Genomic DNA, 27,797 nt, shown 5'->3' on the forward strand with positions numbered 1-27,797 from the left:
AAAACACCTCCTGCTGGAAGCTCTCACTGCACTTTACAGCAGTGGGATGTAATTACCTACCAGAAATGGAGACAAAGGGATGGGATGTGACTCCTCTACTAAGGTCATCTACCTAATCTAGAACAGCCACCAATCTTACAGTTCAGGACCTCCATGTCCCTACTCAATGCTTCTTCCAAGTGAGCCTGACAATAAAACACACAGGACTAGATCAAAATACAGCCAATTCTTTCTTAAATCCAGGCTCTGCTCTACCCATCCATAGCAGCTGAGACTTTCTTTTTCAAGCACTCACCTTAATTTCTGAATAAGATGATCACTGTGTACATCTTGGTGTTGGTTACTCTCTGTGGAAAAGCAGGGTTTTAATTTTGTAAAATCTGAGCAGGGGAGGGAAAAAACCAACAAACCAACCAAATCAGAACTCTACTTTTAATTCAAATTCCTCCAGAAATTATTTTGGCCTGCTTCTTAGCCTGTGAGCCAACAATGAGTAAGGGATGAATTTTTCATGGCAATATTAAAGCAGAATTAGCATTTTCTGAGCTTGATATTTTCTGCACTTTTCCTCACAATTAACCTCTTTGCTGGGGATATGTGACCTTTCCCAATTCAGAGGAGGATTCACACCAAGGCCAAGCTCTGTGATAACCCACACAGCTACAACTCACAAAGTTCAAATGATTTACACAGAAAATCACCAGGCACGAGGGGAAGACCCTTGGCTTATGTTCAGGCCAGCCCTCCTGCAACTTCATCCAGCCACAGGGTGAGACAAATGTGAATTTATGTCACTTTTTACAGAGTGGCCAGTGGCACCAGTAAGCCACCGTGCAGCACCCAGTGGAGGAGCCACCCCTGTGAAGGCTCTCACCTCTCTGCAAGTGCAGATCTGTCAGACCCAGCTTAGCATGAAATAAAGAAAGTTTCACTAAGGCAACGAGACCTTACACAAAGGGAGAGCTGAGCACCTGCACCAAGGCAGTGATCATGACTCAGTGATCTGCAGCAATTTATCAAGTCCCAGCAATGTGAGCATCTATCCAAATTCAAGTGATTTCCCAATTTCCCCAAAGAAGCCCAGAGCACAACAGAATGAAAAGCTTCTCTGTTTCCCAGAATCTCAAATACCAAGCCCAGGTTCCCCTCCCTCTCCTGATAATGAAAAATAGCATTCAGGTGTATCCTTTTATCAGAAAACCATTACTTCTCTAATTGCTCCACCATAAGAGTTTTTAAAGTATCATTCATTTAAACAGCTCCCAAAAGCACTGAATCTGTACTAATGAAGATTAATAGCAGATTTGCAATGACAAAGCTTGGAAAGGGTATTTTTATAAATTAGCATTTCACCAAAAATACATTTTCAATTGTATATTACTAACTCCATGGCTGCCCACTGCAGGGTTTCCTGGAATTTAGAAATAAATGTATTGCAGGCTGTGGTGTATAGGACTAGATGGGACATCAGTGTGGCAATTTCTGTGCAAGACAAGACTTCCCTGTTATAGGATTTGCCATGCTATCAAAGCACTTATGCAATCTCTTGAAAGGGAAATATAGTAGAGTTTTACACAACGGAGAATCATTATTGCAGCATGAGACTGTTCTTCACAGGTAAGTGATCAATGGGTCAATGGGAAGAAAACAATTATGCCATTTCTGGTGACATTTGGGTATAAAATGCTCATTTCCTATACACATATCTAAAGGTGAGACCCTGAGATCAAACTCTATGTTAGGCACTAAGAGAACTGTGAATTATATTAGTCAGAAGTCAGATGCTTTCATAACACCCTGAAATTATGTGAGGCCATTAAGTGTCTGGTGCCACTCTAAATGGTTTGCTGCACCTCATTATTCATGCATATTCCTTAGGGGTTACAAGAACTTAGCATGTAAGAGCTCCCAGTGAAATCCAGCCTCACTGCATAGAAATAAAGAATAGGCATCAATATTGAATTTTCCAGAAATCTGAACCTAAAAGTTTTCACAGGCTTTGCAGAAAGTAAAAGGAGTGGGGTAGGATGCCCAGCAGTTGGCAGTCCCAGTGCTCACCAGTTTTGCTCTCCAGTTTGCTCTGGACCAGCCCAAATGCACGTAGGGTGCAGAGTGGTTTGAGTCTCAGCCTTTGCTGGGAAGGAGCAGCACTAGTGACAGATTAACATCCTGCAGGCAACGGCAGAACTTCCTTTGGCTGAAGACTTGATCTCACTTTGACCACAGGCAAAGCTGGAGGGACTTGCATCCAACTGTTCCCCTGAGCAGTGGGCAGCGAGTGCCTGGCAGGATGAAGTGGAATTGGAGTGAGATTTTATGGAAAATATTTCTGTTGATACAGTTCTCTGTGTGCCTGGGCATGGCAGAATTGAACCCCCAAGAAGCTCTGGCAGCCACAGTTGCTGTCAGTAAACCCTACACTGCTGAGAAAGGACCCTGACAGGGGAAGCACGTGAACAGCAGCTTTGCAGAAAGGGCAGAAACAACTTCACTTGAACTACAGCAAAAGGAGAGGGGGCGACCTGGCCAAGCACCCTGTGCATTTACACTGAGTGCCCAGCACAGTTACTGCAAATGATATTAGGACCAAAGGAAAAAAGACCAGACTCAGAAAAGCTTTCCTCTGGATTTCAAGTGTGCTCCAGCTGCAGAGCTCCTAAACAATTTACCTTTTCAGGTATTCTGCCAAAGAAATCCAGGTACAGATTATGGGGAAAAGCCTGAAGAAACAAAGAACTGCTAGATATTAAAGATGGAAGCTAATTTCCCTCTGTCTCTCTTGTTAGAGAGGTCAATTCACCTCATTTCTCCCACATGTTCCTGCTCAGGCTGACACTTGCGTCACTTGAGCCAAAGAGGAGCATCAAACTGGTAATGTTCCATGTTTGGCAGCAGACACACAAACAGCGAGGCTGACTAAATGCCCTCAGTAACTTTTGGTTTATGTATGAGCTGACAGCACTCTGACACTTGCAGGAGGTATTAGATACCTCATAGAATTGGGCCAATAGCCAGGGCACAGATCTGGCACACGGGAAATAATAAGTGGAGTATCTCCTTGTAACCACAGCAACTTGAAAAACACAATGAAAACAGTGCATATCCCTGCAGAATTATTGAAATTGAACAGACATATATTTTTGAAATAGTGAAATAAATATTATAATGATGCTCCTGGACTGCAGAACAGATCCTACCTCATGCAGACGTGAATGTCAGAAAGCCAGATGCTGTCTATTGATACTGAAACTTCCTATAATCCCCTAAAATTTGTTGGATAACATACAGGAACTGATTGTACCAAAGCTGAAAGGAACAAGAACAGCCCTGACACTTACACAACTAAACACTGGGCAATACAGATAGTATTTCAGAACTTGGTCTTAACCAAACTTTATTTTTTTTAAAGGCATATTTATTTACTTTCATGGATTGTGTGGTAGAGACCTCATCCACATTATCAGAGTTTGCATCAGACAGACATGGCTTTAGAATGTCTGTAATGTAATGTCAAGACAGAAGGGTAATTGAATGTCTTGAGATAGGGGCTCTGATGCAGAAAATATGAAATTATTATACACTCCATCAAGCTCCTCTCAACAGTTGCAGAGCATAAACTATAAACTAATTCTTGGAGATAAAATATGTGATCATAATAAGAAAAATACAGTAAGAACAAGAATGTCCATAGTCAGAACCAAAGTGACAATGGTTAGTAGAAGGCCCTTTTGGGTCTTGCTGAGTTACAACTTTCTCATATTGTGTCCATGAAGTGATAAGGCCAAAGAAATTTTTTTTCTGGATCAATTAGATACTACAGCAATACTTAATTTAGTCTACCTGAAATTCTGCACTGAGCCTGTCTAATTTTCTTGTCACAGTCAGGATGGGGACACATTCAGGTGAAAAGAGGATGAAGATGAATCTTTATCCAAAACTTGAATGAAAGCCATGAACTTTTCATCAACATTTTCTTCCCTAATGACTAAAATTTCTGTTTGCATGTCCCTGATTTCCAACATTACAGTTATTAAAGGTAGGCATTACCTTGAAGATAAGAATAGTATCAGGTTATGAAGAAGTTTGCAACAGTACAGAGCTCTTTAATCTGTGGATTTACCTAGAGACTAAAAGAAGCCTCAAATACACATAAAAAACTGATGATGATAAATAACCTGTGCTGGGTTCAGTTTACAAGAAAAAAGCCCAGTATTTCAAGTCAGCCCATTTGCGAACTGTTCCTTGGTAATTGTAGGAAAACCCGAGGGCATGGCATCATTGTGCTCATCACTCTTTGTCTCAGTTTCACAGCATCCAAGATTAAACAAGAGCCAGGAGGAATCCTAGGAGGTCAACCTGATCCAAGTACTTTCAGTGCTGCAGATCCCATACCCCTCTTGGACAACTCATGCTTGACCTTTGTTGCCTTTCCATAAGAAACCTTTGCTGGGAATTGCAGCTCACACAAGACAGTGGCTTGCAGTTGCTGTTTCACACTGGTGAATCCACTCCAACCGCACCAGATCCTTCCAGAGGCTCATAAAAGAGGACAGAGATCCCTCCCTGCTTTATGGGAAATGGACCACTGAGAGACCAAGTGAGAATCCCAAAAGAAAATATACAGCATGCAGTAGAGCCAGAAAAAGAGTCATCGAAACTAAGTGTTGTCAGGTGTTCATTGAAAAACTGCAGTTGTGTTTCCCACTGGAGAGCTTCTGATCCTAAACCAGTGATCCAAGGGGAACACAAATGCCACATGCTGTTAACAAGGCCTGTTTCCATCATAAGTATACATTTATCTCATCATCCTCTTTCTTGGACCTGGATTTTTTCATGGTAAGTCACTAACATGTCACAACAATTTCCTGAACTGATGCCAAAGAAACTGTTGCTTGTGATTGCTTTAATTATATCAAACCTCTGCCTTGGTTTTTGGTTTGGTTTTTTTCAGATATATTTTATCTGATAGCTTTTGCCTTAGACAGAACTGATGCTGACAAGCAGCAAATTCTCAGCTTTGCTGCTCTCCTCTGAAAGAGTTGCCTTCCTCTGCCTTTCACCTGAGCAAAGGGAGAAATCTAAATTCAGTCCCTTAATCTTGCTGCTCTGCTCCATCATTCCTCAAGTGCTACCAGATCTAAGCAAAGCCACACCAACCCTCTGCAGTGATAGTAATCCTTTCACATACAGTTTCCCAGGACTGATTTTTCCATTAAGTTCTTGATCCTTTTGGTATGCATTGTTCTGACTTTATGAAATCTGAAACTTGTCACTATAGGACACGTGAAACCACAATGTGAGCCACTGCTATTGCAAAGGTGAAAAAGAGGAAGTTTATTTTCTGACCCCAGCATTTATACTTTTCCAAAGGTGACAGAGGATTGGAGGGTGAATGTGCCACCTCTCCAATGATATTGGACAAGCTATTAGTACATCATTTTTTTCTGCCTTTATGGAGGAATGCAAAACAATCGATTGCTTACAGAAAGTTGTGTGAGAAAGTTCTCTACAAGAATGTAAACTCAGAAGGCTTTAGAAAATCTTAAGAATCAGGACAACAGAAACTCCCTCCTCTTGAGGAAGAAAAGGCTTTTGCGTGCAACACAAAGCACCACAGCTCCGGAGTGGCAGTGTCTGTGTGTACCTGTCTGCACACGCACCACGTCCCTCTGCCAGAGGGCAGCAGGAGCACCCAGCAAGAAACTGCACATCAGAGACCCCAAAGCAGCAAAGAAAACCATCCAAACTACCCAGACTTTCTGCAGCTGGAGAACCTGCATGTGACTCTCCCCATCCCTCTGGAGGTCTGGGTGCTGCAGCTTTGCAGAAGCAAAGGCGCCCTGAGCAGCCCGAGTGCAGCAGGGCAGGATGCTCGGGCAGGACAGCCCCAGCTCTCTGCAGGCCACGACAGGGAGGGGGTCTGGGGGCTCTCAGGTGCATTCCTGCCAGCTCCACGTGCTGGGGAAGGAGCTGCAACCAAAGCTCCAAAGAATGATCTGTGTTGGCACCCTGCGGTAAGGAAAGCAGGAAGCGCCAGATCTGATCAGTCCAGCAGAGAATTCCAACCACAGGCTGGGACAGTGAATCACCAACCAGCCCAGAAACATTTCCTTCCATTAGGCAGGGGAAAGCCTCAAGAATGAGAGTTTATTCCACTTCTGGTTTTAATTTCCACTTTGTGGTTAGCCTTGAAAAACTAATAAACATTTAGCATATCTACCACATAATTCTATGTTTGCCTGCCTGTACAGGAGATGTAGGGAGCAAACACTCACAACAGATTTTAAATCAAACTGACAGTCATTTGTCTGCACCAAAGAATTTTTTTTTTCTAGTGACAGCTTTTCAACCCCTAATAAATTTGAAATCAATTACATAAATGTGCAAACAGAACAGAAAAATAAATTTGCTAAAATATATGTGCGTGGTTATGTGTGCAGATTCATTACAGGCTGGAAATCTTCCCACAATTAATCAATTCTAAGTGTTTTCCAGTTTTTAAGAATGCTGCTCTCCTGAAGCCAGTCCAGCCACACAGTGGAAGGCTCCTGGAATTACATCAGCCTATTTCTGATCACTTCCCATGTATTGACACCTAAACTCTCTTAAATTACCAAGATGCTGCTATTCTTCAGTAGCCTACTTGTTCACCCCAGGTTAACAGCCTTCAAATGACCTATACTTAATACCCTTAACAGCCAAAAGCCCAGGACATTGTTTACCTTAGCTGAACACCCCTCCCCATTTCCAAATCTTCTCTTCCTCCATCACTCACGAGCCTAAATAATGCATGACAGTTCACATTAAGACATCACTTTCTGTGACAGTTCTGAGATGATTCCTCAAAGAGCTGCAACTCCCTTTGTGCAGCACATTTTTAATGAGCTTTAGGAAGGGCTTTATAACTTCTCAGAATCAATCTGAGCCCTTATAACCACTCCTCAATGATCTGCTTTTCAAATAAAGCCTTGTGGTTTTCAGCTAGGAAGATGCAGAGCTGTGTTGGTTATCTAAGCATTTGTTGTAGTGAGAGAGGAAGGAATATAAAGACTGCCTCAACCTGAGCTGGCAGCTGGGCTTCCCAAAAGGAGCACCAGGAAAACCACAGAGTGTGGTGCAGAGGGCTCTGTAGGATGCAGGAGCCTGAGAAGGACAGAGCCAGCACATGAAGGGATGTCACCGAGCCAAGGTGTTGCCATTATCTCCAGTTTCCAGCAGGATGTTCTGTACAGGCTGCAGAATGTCCTGAGGCTGTGCCACGGGCTGTGCAGGGAGAAGGGTGGGTGTGGGGGGTGAGTAATGGGATACAGAGCAGTTGGAGAGTCCTGGTTTGTGTCCATCACATCTCGTTTGGGGCCCTGGGTGGGATCACTGCTCTGCTGACGTCAATGGCAAAACTCTGCTATTGCTCGCCTGGGCTGGGATTCACCCTCAAGAGCTGCTGGCACACCAGGAAACCTGCCCAAGCCCACAGGTGGGTCTCCCCTGTGAGCTACAACACACAGCTCACTGAACCACCAGGGTGACACAGCTGTTTGCTGTACGTGTGAGAGTCTGCACCAGAGGGGACAGCACCTAGTAAAGTAAATTTAGACACACACACAAAAATGCACTGTTGCCACCCCCACAACAGCAGCATCCTCTGGAGCTGGTTAGTGCAGGAATCTGAACACAGTCCAATGCCAGCTGTAAGAGAAATCACACCACAAGCAGCTTGATAAATAAACATTGAACAAGCAGCAGAATTTTGCTAAGCACACAGGAAAAGCTTTGTTTCAAAAAACCCAACTGAACAAAAAGCAACCATCAAACAACAACTAAAATAATATCAAAACTCTAAAACCAGAGTTCTCTGTGTTTTATGCACTCAAAAGAACTTCACTCAAATAACTTCCTCAATAAATGAGCTGCAACTTCATTTACAATACACAATCAGGTTTAGAGCAAGTCACTGCAATGACCCGGCTATAATTACAGCAACAGAAGACACTGAGTGCAACACCATAGTGTGACACATTCGTCACTAAACATGCAACAAAGCACCTGCAGCCAGTCCCAGCACTCCAACCCCATCATTCACTGGAGCTGGATGGAGGCAAGGTCTTTATTACCATGACAGATTAGGAGGTGTTCAGGCGCCTGGCATGCCAAGAAAGCATTATGCCACTGAATGTGAGAGAGGTGACACACATTGCAGTAGACTATTGCCATGCAGAGAAAAGGCCAAGTTACAGCTGTAGCTACCCCACTCTGGAGCAGACAGTCTAACAAGGCAGCAGGAAAACAGGGGTGGATATTTAGCCAGTCTCCAGTTAGATGTATTTATGAGTTAAATAATGCAAAATGTTTCTTGCAGTATTAAAGCCACAGTGTCCTTCCCACAGGTCTGTTGCTCAGCCTTAGCACATAATGGATCCATGCTCCTGCCTCAGTTTCCCTCAGGTGAGCTGGCTAATCCTAATTGATTGTACATCTTCTCATAGATAAAATAACGGTGTTTTAAATAAATTACTGTTTGGTTTTTGTGCAGCATTTTACACTGACTATAAATGCTGCTTCTACAAATGGCTCCCAAAGCAAACTTGCAGCTTTACATTTCCTGCAATTCCTTGCTGACTGTAATATTGCTTTAGCAATTATATGGATGCTAAATGAGAACAAGCCAAGCACTTAGTTTGGGAAGGGTTTTAAAACTCTGATAAAATCTGATTCATATTTTAACATTAGTCAATCTTGCAGTTATGCAAACATAAAGCAAAAGGATCCCTGAAAATGTGTATCGTACACAAGAAAGTTACAAAAACAGTGATTCAGGTTTGAGTACCAATGAGCTATTGCACAATTCAAACTTGTGTTTACCTCAGGCAGCTCTCAGCCTGCAGCAGAGCAGTGTAAGGCAAACTGAATTCTCTCTTCACCCCTTTCACATATTCCATACTGCACAGCAAATTTCACCCCCTGGATTTCCACTTTTCAGAGTTATACTCTGAGATCACTTTAGAAAAATATACGTAGGAATTAAACTCTAGACTTGATGGGCTGCTCCAGGAATATTTGTTTCCCAATAGTTTCCTGTGAAGTAATTGAAAACCCAGGATAACTGAGCCCTGTGTTGTCACACTCGGATGTGCTTCAGTTAAATGTTGCCTCACATGGTCCCATCAGCTGGGGGATGGTGATCAGGGACTCCTGATGAGCAAATGGACCTGAACTTGTTTGCTGGCAGCCAAGTCTCTACAACCTCTTTGGGATTACATGGCTCCTGCAGTCCTCATTCCCCTTAGCTGGAAATACACAGGACTCTACTGCCAGTGAAGAGTGGCACCAGAAGGAATGCAGCAAGGGCAGGGGTTGTCTTCTCTCTTCTATCAGACAGCTCTCTCACTAAACCTTACCCCACAGCTCTGACACCCTCAGAGAGCCCAGGTAATGAGTTAGAAAGTAGTCAAAAGTAATTTAAAATAACAGGCAAAAATTAATGCTTGCAGCATGCTTGACTGATGGCACACTGAGGTGAGAACCACAGGAACAGAGACTACATCAATTACATTTCCAGTTTTCAAATACACTTATTCTGCCCTATTATATTAAACAATTACTCTTTGTAGCACTCATAAAAAGTATCGGTTTTTCACAACTGTTATTGTACTTGCTCAGCATTCACATGTGGCATTTCAGCAATTTCTGTTGATACCTAATGATCCAGCATCCCACAGGCTGCTTCCAGGAAACATGTGCTTCTGCCTCTCTAGCTGTCCACAAATTAAAATGGGGTCCCAGAACAAAAGAAACCTGATCTGTGAGGAAATTCAGATCTGGATTTGAATTCCAGTCCAAACATCACATCTGGTTTAAAGGAAATAAAACAATCACACACACATTACACATACAGAGATCTGCACTCCCCTACGATTCCAGACCAGGGGCTAGGATCTATTTTACCTTTATTCAACAGACTTCCTAGATAATGTATTTTCTATTAATTTCTAATCTTTACTCACAAAATGCTTGCAAAGAACATGGTGTGTGTCTTACTGGGGCAAACAGAATAAAGCCAGGGGAGGTTTCAGACACCATGAAGAAGACTCCCTCTTGCCTGAGCTGCTGGCTGGAGGAGGGAGCTGTTTTCCTGGGACTGCCAGGCTGGATCATTCCCTCCTGAGGCCATGCAAGACAAAACGCTGTTCCCCGAAAGCCCCTGGCTGCCGGGGATGCCCCGGGGAGAGGCGGCCGCGCTCCGCTCCGCGGGTGCCGCGAGATGGGGCTGTGTGCGCACGGACAGACGGACACGGGGAGATGATGGGGCTGTGTGCGCACGGACAGACGGACACGGTGAGCTGGGGCTGTGTGCGCACGGACAGACGGACACGGGGAGCTGGGGCTGTGTGCGCACGGACAGACGGACACGGGGAGATGATGGGGCTGTGTGCGCACGGACAGACGGACACGGGGAGATGATGGGGCTGTGTGCGCACGGACAGACGGACACGGGGAGATGATGGGGCTGTGTGCGCACGGACAGACGGACACGGGGAGCTGGGGCTGTGTGCGCACGGACAGACGGACACGGGGAGATGATGGGGCTGTGTGCGCACGGACAGACGGACACGGGGAGATGATGGGGCCGTGTGCGCACGGACAGACGGACACGGGGAGATGATGGGGCCGTGTGCGCACGGACAGACGGACACGGCCCACCCGCGGGAGGGGCCGTGCGCCGCCGCCCCGCCGCAGCAGCCCCGCAGTCCGCTCCCAGCTGCACCCACTGCCCGGGACCCTCTGCACCGCCGCGGGGAGCGAAGAGCAGCCCTGCCCTGCCCTGCCCTGCCGGGTTCCGCTGCCTGAGACACAAGAACTCGGGGGCAGAGCTGCCGCTGGAGGCCGGCAAGGACCAGCTTTCCTGCCGAAATCCTAACCGGGAAGGCAAGACTCAGCTAGGACGAGAGGCCCGTGGGAGCTCAATACTGATGCTGAGACTTTCCCGCTGAGTGGCTGGGGGGAGGTGACAGGCAGAGGTGTCCGAGGGGTGTGTGTGTGTCACTGCATAAAGGGGAGGATGGACCTTGCCTGGGAGTGTCTTGAAGCAAAAGACAGCACCTGACATCAGAAACAGGACAGCAGGTTCACCAGTGGTGAACACTGGAGACAGACCCCCTGGTTGGGGGGAGCACAATGCTCTTTTATTTTAAAAGGACTAGTGATGGCTGGAAGGATATATAAAAAAGGAAAAATAAAGTGCCATTAGGTCCAGAAGACTACATGTGTTGTACACGGGGGCTTGTGTACAGAACATTCCTTAGCTGTCTTGCAAAACAGAAATATGAGTAAAATGCACATCAAATAACTCCATAAGAAAGTCAAGACTGGAGCAGATGTCTCCTGGCCCTTAAACAGGCTCTTGTGGCAGAGGCAGGGCCACAGACAGCCCCCTTTGTAAAGCAGCCACTTAAACTGCCCCCAAAATCTGCTGCAGATACCACCCACACCCTACTGCTTCCTCCCAGGGGCACCTCTGCCTCTTTCCTTGATGCTTGCTCACATTCAGGGTTTCTGCAGAAGGAAGAGCTCAGATGATCTGCTATCAGTCAGATCATGGGACAGCCAGCACAGCCTGTCCCTGTGCCACTGGGCAGGTCAGCTGGGTCTGACAAGTACACACCACAGGTGGGTTATTCCAGTGACCCAGACATGCGGGATGGGAAGTCCCACCTCCATTTGGATGGTACGTTTTGGTGATTTCACATAAGGGGTCTGGTCTGTGTGGAATAGCTCCACACTGGCAGAAATGCACAGAGGTGAGGCAGTAGAGAGAATCCCCCGTGATTCCACACTGCAAAGCAGATTGCAGGGGCTGTCCTTGGTGATGTCTGGGGTGCCCAGAGATGTATGCATGGTGATGTGAGGCTGGAGTAGGAGATAAGAAACCAAAGAGCCCTGTAAGAAACACGAGCACTAGAGAAATTTCAGCAGACACAGTATTTTTCTCTCACCAAGGCTGAGCCAGTAGGTGCCTCCCAAGGAGGTTATTCAGAGTGCTCCTCTTCCCTTGGCAGCAGGGCAAGTGCATTTACTAATGAATAGGACTCTTAAAAAAGGAAAGGAATGTTTTCCTCCCTACACATATTCAGAGAAGCAGAGAAGTTTTTCGTTGTTTTTTTCTTCACCCCCTTCTTCAAGATTCTTTCATTTGTGATTTCTAATCATCATTCCACTCTTCTTTCCCTCCTTTTCTCTACTCCCCATTCGTGAGTCACCCCCCCAGGCTTGGCACCTCTCCAGACCAAATGAACTCCAGGAAGGTTTTTTTCCTCTCCTTTCCTCACCACCACCACCTTCTCCTCCCTATTCAAGCCGAACCTGTGGACAAAATAAACGCTGGCACTGGGTCATTGTCCTTCCCCTCCCCATCACAGGATTCTGAGAGAGGATTAAACTAATCTCATACATTGACTCGCTCCTGGGTGCTGGCCTGGACTCCTGCCATGCAGTGAGATGGCACCAAGTGCAATGGCCCAGGAAAGTGTTTCTGCAGTGACTTCCTATGCAAAGGCAGCAAAAGGATCCAGCTCAGGAGGTGGTGGTTCTATATTGTGCAATGTCAATACAGTCGCCACATTTAACACATTGTCTTGATTTAAAAGGTCAAAATATAAAAAGAAAAGAAAAGGAAAAGAAAAAGAAAAAAAAAAGAACAAGAAAGCCTAGGAGGTCCAAGGCATTCAACAATCCAACCAAACCGATCATTTAAGTGTTTCTGCATTGGCTCATTTGTTAATTAATACTTAAGCAAAGCATACCCAAAGTTGTGCTGCGATGGGAGGGAGGCTACTGGGAGTGGGAATTTCTGGAATTAGTTGGGCTCTTGTATCTCCCTTATATTCAGACGATGCAGCAACCTCTAGGAGCTGGCAGTGCCTGCCTGCAGGGAGCCCAGGATCAGCAGCCTTTGAAAGCTTCACAAAGGGGGACAACCATCACTGCTGCCTCTCAGCAAGTGGGAGACTTCAGAAAACACAGTGATTCCCACAGCCCACATGGGTAAACAAATGGATTACTCTGAAGCCTTAGTTTCAGAAAATACCAGCTCACTGCTGACATCCCTGAAAAGACACTGCTAGGGTTCAACTGCTTGGATAACTCTAATGAAATGAAGCTGCTGGGCTGGGCTGTCTGTGCAACTCCAGCAGCCTTCACTGACTAACACAAAGCTACTTCTGTCCAAAGATGTCAAGACATTCAGCAGAGAAGGGCACAACTCAGCAGAGTTTGTGAATCCTGTGAGTCCCATATAACAATGAGTTGACTTTGATGCAACACGTTTTTAGGCACTAGTGGATTTTAATTGGTCAGGTTAAATCAACCTCAAGAACCACATGAGCATTAAAGACAGAAATGCACAAATGATTGAGGATCTCAGTTTGCCATTGATGGAGAGTGTATGTAACACATTTCTGGTATAAAGTGATGCTGGCAAGGCTTGGAATACCAAGGTGTATGCATATAGAGGAGCTGTGGTCCAATGCCTACAGTGGCTGTGTTAGCAGCATAATCCATAGGGGCACAGCCTGAGGGAGAGCTGTAGAGCTCTGCCAGGCCAGCTGAGCCCCTGATTCAGAGCTCATCTACACAGCCAAGGCATCCTGGTGGCTCTGAGTCAGGAGCTGAGGTTATTCCTCATTCCATGCCACAGATACCTCCACATACTTCAGCAACACGCTTAACCTCTCCATGCTACAGGTTCTCTTTTCTAGGCGCAGCTAAAACAGCCAAGGACACCTTCCTATGCCATCCACCCCCACCCTCTGTGTGCAAACTGGCAGAAGGGTAAAGGTTGCTGGGAAGAAATAACTGCAGAAAAATTGAAGAGTCAGGACATGACCAGAGCATAAAACACTTCCTGATCCATCTCATGCAGCAAGTGCTAAGGGAATGAATTCTCATTTCTGCATCAGTCTTGCAGCTGATGCCTGAACAGCTCTGAAACAATCCACAGATAGCAAACAATTCCAGTCACAAACACCCAGGCACAAATGTCTAGGTGGTTTTAGAGTGAGCAATTAAATCCTGTGCTGGATAAAAATGTTAAAAATGCATCACATTGTGGCTTTAAATAGTCTCTTGTTGGAGAACTTGGTCTCACTGCCAGCTTACACTTGGGTAAACTGTTTTTGCCACTGCTGGGATTTGCTGAATGTCCATCAGGCAGTTGCATCACACACTGAATAGTTTGGCATTACCTCATGCCTTAAGGGAAAGGCAGAAGAAAATGAACTAGCAGCCTGTTTTCTGTCTACTTATTTATTTACTTTGGTGAGGAGCTTTTTTATTTGCTTTTGTTTTGGGAGTATTTTTCTGTCCTTTCCCTTCTGAGCTAAGGGTAACTTGAGTGCACAGCAATCAAAAAATGTGGTGAGGAAAGTACTTTGGAAAGTAGTGGGAATGTGGAAGGCAAAGGAGAGAGAAGGAAAAATGTGAGTCAAAGGATTAAATCCAAATTCCAGTCTGGGACTTTTTAACGAAGATGGAATACTGACTAGTTGAGCAAATTAAAGTTTTTCAAGGGGGTCTGGGGAAGTGATTGGTTTCTATCCAAGCAGAAAATGTCATTCTTCTCCATCAGTACCAGAGAAAATAAGAGAGACAAAACACTCCCAACCCTGCTCCGAGAAATCTGAAAAGATGGGAGAACAGACAAGGACAAACAAGCAATTAAAAGGAAATTGCTTCTCTCTCCCCACCAAACCTTTTGTTTCTTCCCAAATGAAAGTGGAAAAAATTGATTAGGGGGTCAAAAGGAGGAAGAACAAGAACTGCATCACGTGCAGTGCCATGTGAAAACAGACACTGCTCCACCAGGGTGTGGGCAAAAACCTTGCCACAGCAATGGGGCTAAAGACCTGCAGGAAGGGACAAAAACTCACTTCTCAACCTGTTTGGGTTAAGCCTTCTTCCCATCTCTGCAGCTTACTTCGACAGTTACAGTTTCCCTGCCTAAGTCAACCATGACATGACCAAAAACTTAGAATATTTTAACCTGTGTTGTTATTATTGTCTCTTGAAGCCACTCTACCATCTCTCAGTGTGGTTTCCCAGGGGACAGCAAGCACACACAGACCAGCATCTGCTCACATCTTCAGCTGGAGTCCCTGCCTGCACAGCAGGTCAGCAAAGGGGAAATGTGCCCTCACCTCTGTCCCTGCAATAGCTACTCCCACATCCTACTCAAATCTGGTTTAACAGTGGAACAAATATTAGGCTGGCAGAGTGGATAAAAGAGATGCTCAGCATTTGTTTCCTGCTGGCCTTCTACCACACAGAGCTACAGACAGCAACTTTGTCGACTTCTTCTGTAGGATTCACACAGGGACTTCCCTTGGAGCCCAAAGCATAGCAGCTACACAGGAAAGGGGGAAAAAATCATGGGACACTAAGTATAAACTTTATTTTCTGCTGCAGTACAGTAATTTTTAAGGAAGTAAGATCTTTGCAAGAAATCTAGATTCCCTTCTATGCCCGTGGTCTGCAGCTTCAAATGGTTCAATCTATCAGTTCTGGATGGAACTAATTCATACCCAAATTATCTGAGAATTCAGTACTCACTAAGACTGGAATATAAGGCTAGGAGAAAATGATGTTAATAAAATAAGTTTTATACAGAAACAGTGTTTGCTGCATTGGATCAGAGTAAACACCTCCCCAAGTAAGCAGCCTTGACAATGGCCTCAGTAGCTAGACAGAGCACATATGTATGATATTTCTCTCTTTAATTCCTCTACTCTCCAACTATTTTCAGCCCAGGATCTTCTCAAGTCAGAGAGACATTTTCAATGGTTGGTAACTGTGGCTGGATTTCTCCTTTCTGAACTTTTCCAGTCTTTCCTTGAGCACAAGTCCAACTTTAGCCCCTACAACATTTTTCAGCAAGGACACTCCAGTCTCTAACATGGATTGTCTTTCAGGAGTTATTTGAAAAATCAGGCAGTGATGTACATGATCACTTGGTGGTTTGCAAGGCCTGCAAAATTCTCAGCTCTTCTCTGTTAAAACCAGTGTTTAACACTTCACAGGTGGGGAAATCCAAGCCACCTCTCCTGCATATCCAAGCTGTCTCATAGGATGAGCTGTGGTAACATGTACTGGGCAGCTCAGCTGAGAAAAACTCATCATCAGAGATCCTAGAGCATATTCCACCAGAGTAGCTGGAAACCCTCTTCAGACACCCCCCCTAATTCCACCTTACACTACAATATCCACCTGTGCAGAGCTTGGACAGTGATATCCACACAGCCATGATAACTGTGAATCTGTCAGCAAAACAGTGTGAGAAATCATATCAAACTACCAGATTTCTTGAGAAGCTTGAAGCTGGCACATTTGTAAGTGTTTCCTAGAGGTCTGCATATTTCCAAGGAAACCTGAGAAAAAGTATCACTGATTTGAAATACAACCACTCAGAATTTTGACGAAAGTGAGAAATCTAAGACATTTTGTTAAGCTCCACTTCAATATTTCAAACTCATGTGTGACTGCAAAAATGAAGTGACAAATTCATTGTGAGAAACACATTGGTAACACAAAGGGAAAAGCCACATGAATTTCTGTAAAGTGTGAAGGCTGATTCCAGCATCTCTCCTGTTGGGCACACATAGCCAAGAAAGCTTTCTACAGTAATTTAGTCTGAGCCAGGAGACCTATGGCCAGCAGCAGAGTCTCATCCTTCTGACCCTTGTTTCACCACATTCTCTCTAGACACTCTGGTGCTGGGGAGGTTTATCCTGGGAAACTCCTCAAGCATAAGGCATTAATGACAACTAAATTTTAGAGGAATTCTTGCACATGTAAAATGAGAATTCATTTTTATGTTAGATAGAATAAACACTCAAACAGTCCTAACCTCTGCACATCAGAGAACAGGCTGAGCACTCATTACCTTCAACTCAAACTTCCCTTAAGAATGTTATAGACTGTATTTTTTTCTATTTTCTCTTAACCAAAGCATTTTTATTGATATTTTCTGGACATAATACATTTATCTACTTGAGATATCCACCCTTTACAGTACCAATTTATGTAATTAAGTGATGTCATTATATACAAGTGGCATCATAATCCACTTGTAAGTGCCACGTAGACAGACATTCCCCAGCAAGCTGAGGAGGGGCAGGGCAGTCAGTCTGCACTGGGATTTCATTTTGCCCTGGAAGCCCTCTGCTCAGAAGGGCCAGGTTCAGTAACCCAGAGGTGCTGGTTAACCCAGAACAACAATGCCTCACTCGTATATCCCAGGCTTTGGCTGGTGCTACGGCAACCACGAAGTCTGGCTGGGACATTTTAATTATACTCTCAGTGCTGGAAAACAAACAAATTTGTACAACGCACACAAACAGTCTTTTCTAATCTCTTTTAATGGAACTCTGAAGACCAGACTGTCAATTGTCTGCTGTGTTCTCAACAATTTGCTAATGATAATTAAAGATGCTCAAAGTCTGCCAACTATTTCAGCACTCTATTTAACCAAGAAGATAAGGGTTCAGGAGGAAAGCAAATGAAATAAACTTGATCCAAGGAGGAGGTGTTGCCTACAAAGGAACCCGTAAGGACATAAAGATAGCAAAGGCAGAGTAAAATGTTTTCTAATCTGCACAACAGATACACAGGGAGATGATGCCAAAACCTTGGAATGAGATTACAAAAGCAGGCGAGTAAGTGGATTCTTTTCCTTTCTTTCTAAAGGATTCCATCCCAAAGAAGTTGCTTAGACAACAGCAACCCCCTACCACACAATCTGTGTATGAAGAAAAACAAACCCATGCTGTAGTAACAGGAAGATCAAAACCTGGGTTCTGGTTGATTTTTGGGGTTTTTCCTTCAGCTGAGAGAAATGAAATACTCATTGCATGCCCATTTCTGCAGGAAAGGACCATATGGGCAGTGGGATATCGGGCACGCAGGCCCCAGAAAGCAGGAAGAGAGAAAGTAGAGTGGGCACCTGTAACTGGAAGTACAGCTTTGGTTGTTCTGAAGTTCTGCTGAAATAAGGGTCCTGTATAAATTCTCAGTTCCAGAGGATCATTAGAGCCATTCAGCTGACTCATGCCACAACATTCACTTGACCACTAAAGCTGTGAGTTCTCCAACTTATTTTTAATAAGATCTACTGTGGCAAATTCCTACACGTGTGTCAACACATGCAGCAGGTAAGCAAGCACACACCTGTCCCCTTGTGAGTCTGAACTTGTTGCCTTTCAGGAAACATCTTTCCTTTCTTAAGGTCACCAACACTTGCAGAAGTTCCTCTGCCATGATCCAGTGTGATCACAGGCCTGCTGTCAACATTTTTACAGAATGTTATCAAATTCATACTCTCTGGAAGCCCCATACATGCAAAATTGTAGCTATGGCCTTCTGGCACCCTTAAGCATTAGGCTCTTTGTACTTCTACTGGCTTATTGCATTATGTTCTAAACCTGTTTACTCCATGAGTGGGCCTGTGTTTGGAGCAGCATAACAACTTCCCAACAGAAAAATAATAACATGGACAAAACATTTGTATGAAAGGGCAAAAAGTTCTTACTAGGAAGAACAGTCTTTCCTTATACCTGAAGGAGCTCTATCTGCCCACCTGTTTTCTGAAGTATCATATTCAACTTCTGCTTATTTCAGTCAGTGCCAATGACTTCAGCAACACCCACTTGGCAGGACTATGTTCCCTTCATGTGAGAAAAACAGCAATGGTTTTCCAGCAGATTGCCCTCCACATCATTCTCAACTAGAAACTCAGTGAAAACAGTGCCTTCCTTAATTCTTAAATCACACTTTTCCCCCTCCAAATGGCTGGGACTACAAACCAATAATCAGAGACCCTTATTAAATGTTAATTTTGAATCTGTCCATATAAATGATCAATTAGCTCTTACTACTGGAACTATTTTTATAAAACACATTCCTGCTACGTTTCAGATAATTATATTTTCTAAGAAATTCACATTTTTGTAGAAAACATGCAACAGTCAAAAGCAAATAGAAGCCTACTTCCTGTAAATTTCTATTTTCAATGCAGTTCCACTTTTAGTGTAATTTATCATTAAAATCTTTTAAAATAGTAGTGCAAATTAATGTAAATATTGATGGGTTTGAAAGCTTGCAGCGTTATGTTAGCACTTTGGGGCTAAATTGTCTTTATTTTCCCCAGACTTTCAAGCTCCCAAAGTCACATGAAATAGGAGTCAACTCTACCAAAACACATTTCAGATTCCTCTCAGCTTCTTTCTGCCTAGTGGCAATAACTCCAGAAAGCAGGGGTGCCTCAGCACAGAGCATTCCTTGCTCAGAGCGTGTTTGACTTGAACCAAGCACTTGGCTCGGCAGTGACAAATCAGGACATAAGGTGGCATTATTGCCCTTCCTTAACTCTGCAGGGCCAGACTCCAGATCTGCATGTCAACAGTGCTACAACATCGTTGTTTGGCATTCCAGAAACAGAACAAAACAATTTTAAAAGAACCAATGAGAAAATCAAGTCTGCACCAAGTTGCATTCAGAATACAAGACACAGCCAAGTCCTGGCTGTTTCCTGACTTGAAATTTTCCTCAAACACTGTGTGTATAAAGTGGCCTGACTGGAAAAAAAAACCTAAAAAAACCAAAACAAAAACAAGAAAACCCCACCAAACCTGTTAGGTTTCTAGTGCATTAACTGTACAGAACTTCTGAAATAACATTTTAAAAATCTAGACTTCATTTGTAGCCTTGACTCGGCATTCAGCTGTGATTGCCCACAGCAGGAACTCCCATCAAATTGATACAGATGCTTGGAATAAAAAATGAGAAAGTAACGGCAAAGGATACAGGAACATAGTTTGCAGGTTCATCTGTTTTTAGTTCACACAAAAAATGTAAGGATTTGAAGCTATTTTTTTCATTAAAGAGAGCTGACAGCTGTACATTTCAGATAGAGGAATGAAAGTATAAAACAGGGAACCAGCTTTTCCCTGCTCTTGTCCAACACTTGTAGTGTATTTGGATTGAGAAACATCTTTTTTGCCTGTTCAGTCCAGCAAAAGAGAAAAGTAGCATGAGACCAACAGCCACATGTGAGCAAGTTTCCAGTTCCAGGTACATACAGGATCTTTCATTCTATAGTTGGAAGCCATACTCACAATGAAAAGGGGAAGACTTCAAATAACACCAGCAGTTAAACAATGGAATTGTTTCCCACACAATGGCACTGTCCTTCACACAGTGACACTGTCCTTCACACAGTGACACTGTCCTTCACACAGTGACACTGTCCTCCAGTACTTCAAAATCAGGGCAGGTGCCTTTTGGGAGAGGATGTTCTAACCACATACAAAACCCCAGTGTAGAGAGAACTGACAGAGCTATATGGTGTCAGAGGCAAGGTGGTCCCTTTTGGGTTTCAAGCTCTGTAAACACTTGATTCTTCAAAACAAAATTCATTGCAATATCCCCAAATAGCTCATTCATTGATTTCTCCTAACAAAATACACTCACGCCTAATTTTTTTATTATGCATCTAGCACAAAACTCACCAGTGTCAGGTCCATGTCTGTATGAATAGAGGTTTAAAGATGAAAAGCTCTGCAGGTGTAACACAGACTGGCACAATGTCCTCCTCTGCAAATCTTGTGCCACTTTAACACTGAGACATGGGGGCCAGAAATAAGCAAAGGTGGGAAGCATCTAGGGAAAACCATCAGGAACTCAAGACAGCTCTGAAAAGGATTTGTTTGTGCTTGGTTACTGTGGCAGTGGCAGCTGGGGTAAGCTCCAATTACATCTGACCCGTTGCACTGCTTCCCTGAAAAGGAGCTCATCACAGTCCAAGAGATGCCAAGCACAAAGTGCTTATTTACATTTGTCTATCTCTGGTTCCATTAATCATGACCTCCTGACAACTTCTGGATCCCACTTTCCTCTTCCCCCATCTTGCTGCAGCCCTGAAGGGCCTCTTTTATCAGGCCCATCGAGCCAGCACCATGATCCCCATGAAAGCTCCCAGTGTGGCACTGGCTCCAGTTCCTTTCTTTGCAGCACTAAGAGTCCCCTGACCTGGTTATTAATCATGGCTCACTGACAGGGCACTGAACTGTCTGGAGATGAAACTTCATATTCCTATCCAGGGCTCCCCAGGTAGGACACGGAATTTGTTTCATCTTTGTGTAATCAAGATATAAAGCACTAGGGGAGCGAATTAACCCCAACTTCAGGTTCATAAAGGTGTCCCTGCTCTGTTTAATTAAATCTGTCTTAAAACCTTCTAATCCCAAACTAAAGACTTAATAATGTTCAGGAACCTCTTTTTCTTTACAATATATTGGTATAAACTGCTGACAGCTTAATATTGAAATAAACATGCTGCTCCTCTACCTTGACCTGGCCAGTACAAAGACCAAAGCCCACTTGACTAAGACCAGCTTCTCCAAGAATGGCAAGAGGACAGTGAACCACAGGTGTTAGGTGTGTAAAAACCTCTTAATTTAAACCTCTTAATTTAATGCTACAAAATGTAGCAAAATGTACAAAATGACTGGGAAAAAAATTTAAAAGATCAAAATAAAAATCATTAATGGAAGCAAGAACAGAGTGTAAAGGTTTGATTCTTTCTCTGAACATGCAGAGACCTGTGCTTTTAGACTGAGGATGGCAAACCATTACCCATGGGTTTGGGTGTATTACACTTTCCTTCAAGAGAGTTTTGAGGCACTAAACCACTTGAGGCCTGTTTCATAGCAGTTAGAGAGAAACTCTGCTTAGGCTCTCCAGATGTGGTGGTAAATCTGGTTTTGTAATTCCTTCTTAAAAAAAGAGAAGATATGTTTCAGATTGTGATTAGCAAAATTCAGACCTAGATCAGAGCCTTTCTTCCCTATATTAAAAAACAGGTAGTTGGATTTGGAAATTTGGTACCAGGAATTAAGTATCCTGGAATATTGATCTCAGCATCTGTTTAGTTTCAAGAGGTAGAAAACCATAATCAACATTTTAGAAGATAGCTTGTGGAAAGCAGAGTGACTCTACACAAGATCTTTAATGAGGTAACTGCATCAAGAGAACAACAATGTGGTTTAGCATTGGAGAAGGAAGACAGCAGGAACAAAGCAGAGGTGTACAGAGGCAGCAGTGCAGGCTGCAAGGAATGCCAGTCCATGCCCAAAGTGATTTATGGGAGGCAGACCTATTCATAGCCCTCCATCCCAAATCCATCCAGGTCCATTTGAGGAGGGGTACGACTTAGAGTGGTCCTCCCTTCCTGAGATGTCCTGCTGCGCCTCAGAGACAGAGGACAGGGAGAAAAGCAGAACACTTGGACACAGCAAACACTGCGTCCCAACAGAACATGGAGCAAATGGAAACGGTTTCTGCTCTTTCTCTCCCTAAGAGGATTATGTCAGCAGGGCCTGGCTGGCGTCTGCAGCAGAGCTCAGCGCCAGCCACCACGGCAGCCAGCCCTACCCTCCTGTCAGAAGCTTTCATTAAGACTTTGGTTCCCTGTTGCTCACATGGCGGCTTGCACGTGCTCCCTAAATATCCTGCATCCACCTCCAAGGTATTTGCTGATATAGAAATCTCTTCCTCCCCCTTTGCCCCTCCTCCCAAGAACCTGGGGCCACAGCACAAATCACCATCCTGCTGAGAAATTTTCATTACACAAGGATGGGACCGAGGACTCAAGCTGAATGGGTATTACCAGAGAGGCAAGGGCCTTATAACTGTACATGGTGTCTGCTCCTCTGACCCTGCCTTCAGTCAGCAAAGGGTGCACATAAACCAGCAGAGCACAGCAAACAGCAGCCACCCCCTTCTGCTCCTGCACTGCCCGTGTTGGGAATAACCAAAGGAGTTCCTGGCCAGCCCCGGGTGCTCTGCTCTGGCTGCAGAGCCACACCACGGGTTGGCACCTTGGACTTCCCTCATTGCTAAAGGGGTATTTAAAACCTTAGAATGAAATAAAAATCCCAAAATCTCAAAGACAGACACTTGTAACTTCTCTTTTGCAACCTGCCTTGCCCTCAAGCCTGCCTCTGCCCTGTGTCCTCAGACAGCCAGAACAGCAATGCAGATCCAAGGGGGTGAGATCCATTTAGCTCAAATAGGCAGGTCAAAGGACAGTCCTAGCCATTTCTAATAAAACCACAAATCTTTAATCTAGTTTTGAGATGAAAGTGAGGGATTTTCGCCATTAAGCTCAGAGGAGAAAAGCCAGGATCCTTGTGGTCAGTCACACAGTTAAATACACCCAGCTGCAAAGAATGACATATTGTGGTCACAGAGCCTGCAAGTGAGGATGGTTTTTCCCAGATATTTAGCTCCCCAGCATCCCAGTAATAAAGGATAGCTCTACCTGTCTCCAGGTAACACTTCCAGCAGAATCAATCAATGAATCTACATGGAAACCAGTTCATCCCTTTAATCTCATTTCTCTTTTACCAACTTGAACAAAACCAGGAAAAAGACTTGCCTCTGATTGTACAGATAAATTAAAGGCAATTCCACTTACAAAATACAGCATATAAAGTTGCATATACTTCTTCAGAATAATCAGCACATGTCAAAAATCACTTATAAATTCCATTTGTTTGAAAGCATGGATTCTTCAATTTTATGTTACTTGTTTCTGAAGTAACAACTTCTCAGGGCAGGAACCAAAGCATCAGACAAGTCAAATGTACCATCTAATGTGGAACTACCAACCTTTTTTGGTACTTCTCACACATGATACCTGCCTCCAAATAATAGAAGTCTTTTTTATTACCCCTCTCAATCATTTGGAAAATAAGAACTACCTTTACTTGAGTGTCTTTCTTTGTTTTCATTCTATCCCAATTTGTATTCTGTCACTGGAGAAGTCATACTTAGTTCCTTTTTTTCTCAAGAAGGCTTGTTTTTTACTTCTTTCCAAAGACAGAACAATTTGGAGAAATCAAAAATCATTAGCCAACCTTTTATTTTTTAGGAGGGATGAGCCTGTAAAGTGTTGGATCAGGTCCAATAACTTATCTTTGAATTTCTATGGTGATACACACGCAAAAATCAAAGACACTAAAAATATTCATATTTCCTATTTAAGTCACAGAATATTGAACAAAATATATTTCCATTTCAAAGTTTATATGATATTGTATTTTTCATCTGATTATTCTTAAAGCTTTAAATTCCTTCTTAGCCAAAATATCCAAGAATGAGCCCCTCCAGAAGCATTTAGGAAACTACACATTTGTAAACAAGCACTGCTGGAACTGTGACAGCAGTTTCACCAATCATATCTTTCACTGGGCTACCTGAAGTCCTCCTCTTTCCATAACCATTTAGTCCTTTAGCAAAGAAATACAAGGACTGCATAAGCTAATGCTTGCAATCTGAGATGCAAAACAAGTCTTAACTCTAGGTTTAAATTAAAGATTCAACTTTTAGCAGAAACCAAATATCTAAGCAACAGCTAGAAAGATGATAATCTGACATATTTATAGGGATCAGGCTACCTGTACATGAACACACACACTGTAGATAAAGGTATGGTACAAACTACTGATAAAAAATGTAATTCACAAGTGACTGGGTGCAGCATGCCTGTAACCCAGGTCTGAAATATAAGAGAGCCTCAGTGACAGAAGGGTATTTACAACCAGTGATTGCCTGAGGTGGCCTAAGGCAGTTCCACTCGCATCTCAGAGGGGCAGCATGTTTTCCAGAGTGCTGACTAATGTTACCATCTCTTTGGGATGTCCTTGTCCATCCCAAGTGGCAAGAAGCCCCAGCAGAGCCAGTCAGGATAGCCTGGACAGGAGCCATAGGCACAACAGGTCCAGGCACAGGGCTGGGGCAGAGCACACCACTGACAATTGCTAATGCTGGCTTTGAGCACTTCCCAGACTCAGCCCAGTAATTCCTGGGCAGCCTGGCACCCTACATCTAAGACCCAGGCAGGAAATAATGTTTAGAAAGGCCATCCTCAAGTCAGCACTTGGCATTGAAGGGTCCAGCTTTCTGATAAAATCTGTGTTTCTGGACCTTCATGCATTCTTCCCCAAATACATATCTTGCAAAGTCAGTGGAGAAATCACCTTGAAATGTGTTCTGCTAGTCTAAAAACATTTAAGAAATTACCATAAGAGCCACTACTAACTAAAGCCCACCAAAACAACGGGACCTTTTTAAGAACATAGAATTATATATGGTTAAGTGTGTGCAATATATGCATAGTGCCTATGTCTAATGCCATTGTATTGTAAGCAAGTACCTGTGCCATAAGGGAAAGTCACCAGGATGAACCTGCATCGTGCACAGCACCAGATTCTGCTTTATATGCACAGATCCCAGTGTAAAGGCAGATGGAGGGGCCAGTTGTGTTAAACCCAGGTGATTATGTCACAGGTTTTGGGGGTTTGTTTTATGGTTTTTTTACCAGCAAACTCTCCATTAACTTTAGTGAGAGCAGAAAGCAAAAGGAGAGGAATTTGTGAAGTTGGTAGCCCATATGGCTGGTGGGGAGTTAATCTGTGTCTAAGCAGCAGGTCGCATGAGCCAGGCTGTCTGTTGGGGTTGTTAGTAACCTAGGGGCAGATCATGGAGCAGCAGGGAACAGGATAAACTCAGCCTACAAATACAGTCAGGAATGTGGCAGGAAATTATTTCTGAAAACATACTCTGAAGCATAATAGCAACGATCAGACGGTCAGGCTGTGTGTATGAAATCTATCTGGACTCGGGGCACACTACAGGAGTGCACACAAGGGTGTGATAAAGCAGATTGGGTGAAGACTCCTGTGTCCATACATGCATGTTAAAAACATAAACTCTGCTCAGAGAAAAAGTGCAGGCACACCAAAGTATAGCTAGACAAACATTGCTTCTCCTACCACAGTAAGCAAACGAGAATAAGTTTTTTGCTTATGTTTCATGCAAACCATCTGCCACACAGCTTTATAAAATTATTCATTATGTCAACACTAAAGAATGAAAGACAGAATTAGCAGAAATTGAAACGTTCAGACAAGGAAAGAATTTTTTTTAAAGGGAAGAATCATAAGGCAAACTTCAGGTCATAAGAACAGCACAGGACAAAGCCTTTGCACCCCAAGTACAGACTGACATCGGGCAGGGACCAACATGTGAGAAAACCAAGATTCAGGTGGCACTGATGAATACAGCCTGAGGCAATGTGGAGGAGTTATTTTGGTTACACCAAAAGAAGCAGGGAATCTAATTAAAATTTTAATTTAATTTTTAAAATGTCACTCAATGAGAATTTTGAAGTTCAGAGCTTTTTCAGCATTCAAGACAGTAATAAGACAGCAAACAATTGTCTAGGCTGGAACACTTTATTTTCAACCATCTTTTTTACCTCATCACTGGCATAACCCCAGATAACATTAACCCTCCAGCTATTTTCAACTTTAGGATAAGAAATAGTACACATTGGACAGTTTAAGCAATATGACACCACATAGCTGGGTGATCTGCCCTCATTTTGAGAAGAAGGGGTAAAAGATAATCAAATAATCTTTGTGATAATATAGATTTAACAGCACCAATGGACCATTTAGCTCTACAGCCTGTCTTCTGCTGTGGCTAGCAGAGGTTGTCTAGGAAAGTATGCAAGAGCAGGGCACTGCTTCAGACATGTACTCATCTACTTATGAGGCATTTCAAACTCAGGAACTTCTAGAAGAATTATCTTTGTATTTACTACTAGTGATCAGAGCACTAGCAGGATTTTATTTTAGCCTCAGCAAAGAGCAGCCCTCTTTACTGACCATAACAAATTGCAAGGCAGTTCAACTCAGAGGGAAAGACTCAAAGCTTCCCAAGTGAGAGGTATTCTTCCCAAAACTTAAGCACCAGAACAAATCAAACATGACAGATGTCATTTGTATTACATATTAGGGGACTACAGGAAAGCCAGGGCCCACCAGCAATGTGCGATTTCTAAAAAACCCCAGCACAGACTGCATAGTTAAAAGAAGAGAAAGCAAACAATATAAAATTATTTTTATGCAATGACTGATATTCTTTGAGACCACTTGGAAACAAAATTTTTCTGAAAGTAGCAAAATGCTAAAAAGTGAGTGAAAAATAAGATTGCTTTTTTAAATAGGAAAGGCTGCACCTTGCCCCAGGTAAACACTAGAATGCTATTTTGGTCCATGTACAAAGTCAGGCATCAGGAAAGGTGTAACAAATTACATTTCTCTAGATTAATGCCTGTCCCCAAAACTGTAGGATGACAGCAAAAATTACAGAGAAGAGCTTCTCTCTAGAATACAGATGAGCTTTGGAGGAGTATTAGACATAAACCAAACTTCAAAGGGAAGAACAGGTCAAACTAAGTGTGAAAAAATCCTAGAAGAGGTTCTCCCATGACCTTCAGTCAGAAATTGACAGTATTTTACATCCAGCAAATAGGAGGAATAGAGAGGCAATGGCTGGGCAGAAGCACTGCATGCTACTCTCTGGATCATCTCTGTATTTGCCCACCAAGTTTCAGAGGTGCTTGTCCTAGCACAGAAAGACCCTGTCATGCATTTAACTTGGTCTCAGCCAACTCTCCAAAGAGGGGAAGCCCTGCTTAGTGTGAAAGAATCTTATCACAGTCTCCTAGAGAAGCATGCAAAAAGAAATCAGTCTTTAGTGGATGAATGGAGTAGATCTGAGCATTCCTTGGACCTTAGCAACTGCAGGGCAGCCCCATGTCCTTCACTGCCACGGGTCTCGCACACTGCCAGCCCTGTCCCAAAGATCAGCAGCACTAGGGATGAACGTCTCCTGATCAGAGT

The 27,797-nt window shown here is 43.6% G+C and overlaps 1 protein-coding gene and 1 long non-coding RNA gene across 10 annotated transcripts in view; both read right to left on the bottom strand.

The window, feature by feature from the left end:
* Positions 1-10,322, bottom strand: part of LOC146766652 (uncharacterized) — a 30,584-nt gene extending 20,262 nt beyond the window's left edge. For 8 of the 9 annotated variants that reach the window (XR_014957397.1, XR_014957400.1, XR_014957399.1 and 5 more), the window contains exons 1-2: positions 296-865; positions 61-185 (exon numbers count right to left, since the gene is read on the bottom strand). This is a non-coding gene — a long non-coding RNA (uncharacterized LOC146766652). The other variant, XR_014957393.1, reaches the window with a different exon arrangement.
* Positions 1-20,752, bottom strand: part of OSTN (osteocrin) — an 81,566-nt gene extending 60,814 nt beyond the window's left edge. Inside the window, exon 1 of the mRNA XM_085587797.1 lies at positions 20,553-20,752. Within this exon, the coding sequence (XP_085443923.1) occupies positions 20,553-20,567 (15 nt within the window). The 5' untranslated portion in view covers positions 20,568-20,752. The remainder of the gene's footprint in view (positions 1-20,552) is intronic.
* Positions 20,753-27,797: the final 7,045 nt, after the last annotated feature.

The sequence above is a fragment of the Lonchura striata genome, chromosome 9, assembly GCF_050655825.1.
Source record: "Lonchura striata isolate lonStrDom1 chromosome 9, ASM5065582v1, whole genome shotgun sequence".
Classification (NCBI taxonomy): domain Eukaryota; kingdom Metazoa; phylum Chordata; class Aves; order Passeriformes; family Estrildidae; genus Lonchura; species Lonchura striata.